General features: G+C 39.9%; 1 protein-coding gene across 3 annotated transcripts in view; it reads right to left on the bottom strand.

Annotated features, from left to right (window-relative positions):
• Nucleotides 1-2,068: 2,068 nt before the first annotated feature.
• exd3 (exonuclease 3'-5' domain containing 3) overlaps nucleotides 2,069-8,192 on the bottom strand; it is an 88,252-nt gene continuing 82,128 nt past the window's right edge. For all 3 annotated transcript variants that reach the window (XM_034192052.1, XM_034192053.1, XM_034192051.1), the window contains 2 exons: nucleotides 5,803-5,869; nucleotides 2,069-2,928 (listed from right to left, as the gene is read on the bottom strand). In XM_034192052.1, the coding sequence (XP_034047943.1) occupies nucleotides 2,549-2,928; nucleotides 5,803-5,869 (447 nt within the window). In that variant the 3' untranslated portion in view covers nucleotides 2,069-2,548. The remainder of the gene's footprint in view (nucleotides 2,929-5,802; nucleotides 5,870-8,192) is intronic.

Below are 8,192 nucleotides of genomic sequence, written 5' to 3'. Positions count from 1 at the left end.
TTAGCAGCAACGTTTAGGATATTTGCAGAATATTTCCCTAACAGTAAGTCGTTCTCAACTTATTTTTCCTGGTCTGGCATCAGACAGTTTTGATAAGCTGGAAAGGGATATTACTTGTTTAGTGTACTGGATTCCACTATGTGTACTGTATGTGTGTGTATACACACGCACGGAGAATGAAATGTACATGATTTATGCTACAACTTGTTGGATTTGTTAACATCTTCATATGTGATCATGCATTCCATCTCTGCAACATTCCCTAAAGCCGATTTGTTAATTAAGAGAACCTATGTAATGTCATCCCGCTGCTCATTATGAGTGTCTTGTTAATGAGTAGCGGAGCTGCTCATTAACAAGTGGTGCATTGCATATCCACATCTGGTACTTTAAACTAATGCATTTACATAAGTTATTTTGAATCAGATTTCATTAATCACAGGTTACTTTCAAACTGGGCCTGTATTTTTAAAAATCAATATATGAACATCTGAGTTTAGAGAGTTCTACATATGAATTTTGGCTTGGGTCCAAACTTTTATTTGTGCCACTGGTCATCATGACAAGCTGAACCAGTTTTACTCGATCCATGTGTACTTTGTGGAAGAAAAGGTGGTGTATTAAATTATACGTACAGATTATATGGATTCTGGACCTCAACTAGAGAATATGTTGACAAATACTATTCCTTAGCTTCACTTCTAAGTGTTTAAAGTATGTAGAGGGACAGATTTGTGCTTTGCGTTACAACAGTGAGAGGCCAATTTGTGCACTGACAGAGTCAATCCAGTGCTCTCTTCAAGTGAGGCATTTTTCAGGCTTTGAAATGCGATACAAATCACATTTTCGCAAATCTGCTTTGGTCTGAGTGCTGAAATGGGATTCCAGGTGTTTCATTATGTCTGAGTTTTAATGCAACGTGAAGGGGGCGCTTTACGTGATGACAGCTGTACTTCTCCCGATGCCGCTCACACCCACTGCCTCTTCACTCGCTGCATGCGCTGGTCAATTTTCACTCTGCGCGAACAAAATCACTCACTGCTCGCTCCATTAAAAAAAAAAAAAAAAAAAAAAAAAAAAAAAAAAAAAAAAAAAAAGGCATTGAACGTGACGTGCTTACAGGGACACCCTGTCAGGTGCATATGATCAAACTAACATGTAAAATCACCCAAAACTCTAACAGTAGACACAGAGCATGTAATAAGAGTCATATCAAATAGAAACAATGTGGGCTGCAGCCATACACTTGTTCCCTAACTGGACAGGTGCACAACACGCAGCAGTTGAGTGTGTGTGCACACTGGGTGCCGTTTCAGAATTGTGGTACTGCTCAATCTTTCCACATCATTAATCCCTTTTATTCCACATTCTGCGTCTTTGGACGCAAATCACTTTTTGCATGTGTGTAGCTGCACGACCGTCACCCAACAGCAGCACCACCATGAAAATGCTTGGTAACGCGCACCTCCTGTCAAATGTTTCATAATATATAAACTTAGAAATGTAAATATATAAATACTTATAAACTCACCATCAGATGAGATTTTTTTATGATGCAGATCCTGTTATTCAGAGCTTCATGTGAGTTTAGTTGCAGCATTTGGAAGAAGTAAACAGCAGTCGTGACACTGGAGTGCAGTCATGTGACTGTTTTCAAGAGTGTGACTTTAGGCTGGCCACACTGACACACAGATCGGATCTGGTCACTTGTTATATATAATGTGGACAGCCAATCAGTGAAATCAGATTTCACTCCCCCCCCCCAAAAAAAATTTGATTTGAATTGGCAATCTGAACAAAGTCTAATGGTCACATGTTTGCATGAAGTTTATAGGGATTATTTACCATGTGCTATGGTTAGTTAGACCATTAATATTAACCGGTATATTAGAAAAACATACAGTAAAATGGCTGTATTCTTTCAAATATTCTGAAGCATTTACATGAAGACAATTTAAAAAACAAAGTCAGTTTTAAGGATTCCTTTTGTGTCATTTTGTGGGTATGACTGATTGTTTTTAAACTCCCTGAATAACTGCTCTTCATTTACTCCTTCCTAATTTTTCTTAATAAAAGGATTTCTCACAAATGAAACAATGGTCTAAGATGAATAGCGCATTCAGAGGCTTCACTGCTAGCAGTGTTTGCCATGTGACTTGAGGAGTAAAAAGTGATTTTATCGTTTAAAGTGAAATTGGTTCAAGCCTTTAGAAAAATCAAGCAAACAAATGGATTTAAAACACGTTTACCTTTGTCATCCGATAGGGCTATAATATCATTTCCACTGCACCTTGTGTGCAACTCTCGCACTGCAAACTTTCAAACTGACGTCATTTTTCTGTGACTACTAATGATTAGAAAAAGAAAAAACATTGTGTGCATGTGTAAAATAATGAATGATTTTTTTTTTTAAATCACATGCAAAACAAAAGTTAATGTGGGTCTCCTGGTACATTTACAGAACTCTGAAAAGACCAGCACACACTGATGTCATCACAGGTTAAGACGCAGAAGCGATGAGAAAAACCTTGTGAAAAACGCATACATCTCAGATTTCGTTTGCCGTTCTAAGGGGAGCTGCAACACTATCACTGTCCTCATCTGATATGTGCAAGATTTCCTGAAACTGGGAAAGGACGCGGCCGAAATGGGAGCCTTCCCAGAACACCTTGCCACATCTGGTGCAGGCATAGAAGAGCGGTGTCCTCTCCAGTAGGGTGGGGGGTACGGTGTGGAGCTGTATGGGTGCTCCCCCTGGAAAGGTCAGGGTGTCAGGGTCCAGCACAGAAAGAGGGGCCCAGCGACAGCGGAGGGCATACCTGGGGAGTTCAGGGGTCAGACTGGGGGTCAGAATGTCACCAGGCTCATCTTCCTCCTCCTCATGGGATGTTAGTTGTGTGTGGACAGCATTCTGGTCTTGCAGAAATCCTTCCAAACCACAAAAGAGAAGATTTTAGGATCATAGTCCATAAGGTTGAGATTTTATACGAGTACATGAATACTGAACACCAAGTCATCAAATACATCTTCAGAAATGGCAAATACCACAAAAGGCAATAACTCCAAGCAGTTTATTTTATTCAGTTACTCCCTGAAGGGCATAAAGTTTATTTTCACCTCTGTCACAAACACACAGGAGGGAAAAACAAAAGCAAAAAAACGTTACCGATGATCGAGTCGGGTTGCAATTTTCCACATCATAAAAGTGTTTAACAGCTGCAGCTTAAGTCCCCGTCATTGTTTTGATGCCATAGTTGTCAACCTGTATAGAGTCTTTCGCAACATCCCACAATGCCCTGCGCATGCAGTAGTTCAGGTGCAGCAGATGATTTTACATATATATTTAAAAAAGCAGAATATATTGGGGTAGAATAAAGAGAATATTATGAAAAGTCAAAAAAAAGTTCAGGAGGTGACTTTTGATCTCTGCCTCAGTGTAGCAATTCACAAAAACGTAAATGTCTGGCACAAGGTAGGAATAGAGTGTCAAAACAAAGAAATCAGCAGGGATGAGGCAGATGGGAGAAACTGGATTCCCAAAAGACATTCAAAGGTCTGCAGTGAGCACTTTAATGGTATGTTTATAAGATTAATTTAATTTCTCTTCCGTTTATCAAAATTAATATCATGCTTTATTTTTCGAAACAACCACCTCCTGTTTCAGACTCAGAAACAACACTGACATATGCCTAATAATATAAAGTAATAAAATCACCTACGTTTATTTTGTGACCGGAGGACCTTTGTGGCCGGGACAGTGGTGGGATCGAATCCCTGACCGCTCAAACTAAAGACCAGAACTCTACCAGGTCAGACAAAGGGGAATTCCTTGTTAGCCAAACTAGCGGGAACATCTTTTCAATCTGGACTTCACCTTGCTACAATTTGTCTGTCTGCTCGCAGGGTTACCTCAAAACTACTGCACGGATTTTGATGAAATTTTCACCACAGATAGATTTTAGGACATGGAAGAACCATTCAATTTTGGAGGTGATCCGGATCTGAATACGGATTCTGAATCAAGATTTCACTTTATATATGCTTTGAAGGATTAGGTCAAAACTACTTCACAGATTCTCACCAAATTTGCACCACAGATAGATTATTAGGATATAGAAGACTCCACTGAATTTTCGGAGGTGATTCGGATCCGGAATCAAGATTCACTTTACATAGGCTTTTGAAAGATTATTGTTAGCAGGATTATGTCAAAACTACTGCATGGATTTTGACAAAATTTTCCAACACAGATACACATATTAGGCCATGGAAAAACCCATTAAATTTTGGAGGTGGTCTGGATTTGAATCCAGATTCTGGATCAAGATTTTACTTTATATATGCTTTGAAGGATTACGTCAAAACTACTTCACGGATTCTCACCAAATTTGCACCACAGATAGATTATTAGGACATGGAAGACTCCACTGAATTTTGGAGGTGATTCAGATTCGGATCCGGATGTGGAATCAAGATTCACTTTATATAGGGTTTGATGAATTACGTCAAAAGTACTTCAGGCATTGTCACCACATTTTCACCACAAATAAATATTAGGCCAAGGAAGACTCCATTAAATTTTGGAGGTGATCGGGGTCCAAATCCAGATTCTGGATCAAGAGTTTGCTTTATATATGCTTTGAAGGATTACATCAAAACTACTTCATGGAGTTTGATGAAATTTTCAACACAGATACATATTAGGCGATGGAAGACTCCATTAAATTTTGGACGTGATCCAGATCCGGATCCGGTTTCTGGATCAAGTTTCACTTTATATAGTCTTTGAAGGATTATGTCAAAAATACTTCATGGATTCACATCAAATTTTCATCACGGATGCCGATTAAGCCATCAAAGACACCAATGAAATTTGGGGGTGATCCGGATCCGGATGCTGGATCTAAATTCACTTTATATAGGCTTTGCAGGATTACGTCAAAACTACTTCAAGGATTCTCACCAAATTTTCACCACGGATACATATTAGGCCATGGAAGACTCCATTCAGTTTTGGAGGTGTCTGTATCTGGATTGGCGGATGTGAGAAATCTCTGATTGCTCTTGTTTGAGATTAAATAAAACGAGGTTCAATGTCTTCAAATAAATAAATAAATAAATGAATAAATAAATCTTGCCTAATTGTGTATGAAACTCAAAAGAATGACACACGATTAACAGGAGGGCACCGTAATATTGCCTATGTGTAGGAATTAAATGATCAAAACTTAAATATCCAATTGCATGTCTTCAGCAGAAAATTCCATCTTTTTTGTTGCCATTTGATAGGCCTTTACATGTCTAACATCAGTGGCAGATATTCCTCTGTCTTTTGTCCAAACAATTTAGTTTTTCACACTGGCAGGACTTAAAAGTGAGTAGTTCTGCTAGCTCTTCGGCACTGTAAAAAGTGGACCCTTCAGGCTCTGCAGTCAGTCTCTCTCCATGTGAATCGTGGGATATCCAGTAGAAATAGCACAATTCTGCATAACAAACACTTTCAATGACTTAAATCCCACACGATGAAGCAAGTTCTGAGCTTTTCCACTCAAATTACTGGCCTGGAACTACTGCATATGTAGGCCATCAAAGGAAGCTGAGCACAGACAGATGGACGGACAGACGCAAAGTCTTCACAATACCCGATATTTGATGGCCCTCGGGTAAAAAGTGCATTTTGCATTTGTTTATATTAAAATTAGTTTGAATACCTGAAACAATTGATATATATATATATATATATATATATATATAAGTATTTGATAGTGTGAGTTTCCATGTATGGAGACCCGTCTGACTAACCTCTCTCTCTGAGCATCCGGGCCATGTCCTCTCTAGGCAGTGCCAAGTATTCATCACTGTTACATGCCTGGAAAGACACAGTGATGAAACCATTTGTAAGAAATGCGCGATAGAAGATAATAATCACATAAATCAGTGGTGTCAGTCAATGCAAAATGTAACAGTTCAATACAAATTTAAGAATATATATATATATATATATATATATATATATATATATATATATATGCATCTTGTAATGGCATGGAATACATCAAGGAAAACATGCACTACTGCTTGGACAAAAATGTCTTTGGATAGATGGAATTCCTTGGTATTACTTTACACCCCGCCCTGTTCGGTCAGCAACATGATAAAATCACAGATAAACTGGTTTTGAAATAGTTTTTAAAACAGCCTTAAAACAAATGGAAGACTTCAGATTTAGGTTCTCCATCTGGCAGGAAGCACAGACCTCAAGGCACAGAACTGAAGTGCATCAGACGAGGATCAGGCTCACACTCAGATAACCTCTGTTGACCCATTCACACCAACTGCACACATGCATTTTCCCACAGGCTGTTGTTCTGGTGTGAAAGCGGTAGGTGTTGCAGAAAGAGGAGATCACTGGGAGTGTGTGTGTGTGTGTGTATAGAGACAGTAATTACGTCTCAGTAACATTCACCCGTCCACGCTGTGCTTTCCTGCTCAAAGGTCTCCCGGTTGGAGCATTAGTGACCTCGTGTTCGCCGGCCCCTAACAAGCACAAGCGCACACACACACACACACACACGCACACGCACACGCACACACACACACACACACACACGCACTCGTCTGCACACCATCCTGACAGCACATTAGTGCTAAAAGCCTTGTCAACACACCTGAGCTCCACCCAGCAAACAGCACTCCACTTAGAGATAGGCTGTAAATTCAACCACAATCCCAGACCTAAAGCTAAATCCTTGACCATCAAGAGACCCTTTCAGATGTGCAGTTTTATTTGTCCCCAGTTTTACTCCAGTTTGACTCCATAGTGTCATTATCACAAGTAACCTAGTCCTATACAGGCACTAAACCCCATCAGGACAGATCCCCAGAGGATGAGAGTCTACAACTCCCTCTTGATGGGACGCCAATCCATCACACGCCCGGCCGATTGACAGAGGGCAAAGATATACATCACCAGAGTATTAAAAAAACAGCATAATAAATTAATGTTTATTGTGAATCCATGAACAATAGTAAAGCGAGTATATTTGCGCACTGTCACTGAGGCACCAATTTAAAATCAAGCCGATCCATAAGATTTGTAACTTCGTCTCTTGTTCTGAAAGCTGACTTGGCAGTGGGTGATGGGTTGACATTCTGACAAAATGGTAACAAAATGGAAGACCATTGTGAAAATGCATGTCTAAAATTTCCTTCTAGACTCTTTCACTTGATCGCAAGGATCAGCAAACTTTCAAAACGTCAGAACGTCAAACGTCAAAAATCAGCAAAATTTCAAACATCATGCAGTTAATTCTCTTAAAGATGCTGTCATATGTACATATAGCCACAGAGGACAGACACATTTGAATGTTAAATGAAAATAAAACTTGCTTCTCCAAAAAAGACAAGTTCATTTCAGACCAGCTTGACTCTCCTACCAAAAAGAAGACTATGTAGAGCAGGTGGCTCTGTGAGCTAGGAGATGGCCTTCCGGTATGTATAACAGGGTTTGATTCCAGGTCTGTGTCTTGTGCTTAGAGTTTGTGTTCTTGGACAAAATGGACAATATTAAATGGACTGCATGTATTTTAACCCACGGAACAAAATGCAATATGTGATGTGTCATTTGGTGGTGGTGAAGGGAACCTCCTTGTGCGCGCATGAATTTTTTCTCATTTGAAGCCAGTCACGAGCACCAAGTCACAGAGTGCAGACATGTACCTCAGTTGGATTTTAACATAACTGAATGATTTGAGGCGGAGACTTTTGACAAAGGATTTGGGCAAGCAGAGTTTTCTGGCCAAACATATCACTCCTGTAATTCATCAGACTTCTTACACTCTTGATATACGAGGTCTGTCAATAAAGTCATTTCTAAACGGCAAGTTTGGACAAGTCTATCTCGGCTTTCAATGCTTACCAGTCCAGTAAGTATCAGAGAAATTGTGGAGAGCTGGGCATGTCCAAACTTGTCCTTTAACACTCCGAAACGCAAGTGTTCCTTTGTCTCGCTTCCACAGCGAATCGGTCCTGACGCGCGAAGCCTCCGTGCGGCTTTCCATAACAAAATCTCTTGTTAAAAGTGAAATCTGCCGGAAAATGGCTGATGTCCAGCTCTTGTGATAACCAGAGAAAGAGCACACGATGGTCTCGTATCCACAGAGTGATCCGTTTAGAAATGATCCGGTGGTTTG

The sequence above is a fragment of the Thalassophryne amazonica genome, chromosome 17 (genome assembly GCF_902500255.1).
Source record: "Thalassophryne amazonica chromosome 17, fThaAma1.1, whole genome shotgun sequence".
NCBI lineage: Eukaryota > Metazoa > Chordata > Actinopteri > Batrachoidiformes > Batrachoididae > Thalassophryne > Thalassophryne amazonica.
The sequence above is the reverse complement of the archived record's forward strand: the minus strand, read 5'-3'. Positions and strand labels throughout refer to the sequence as shown.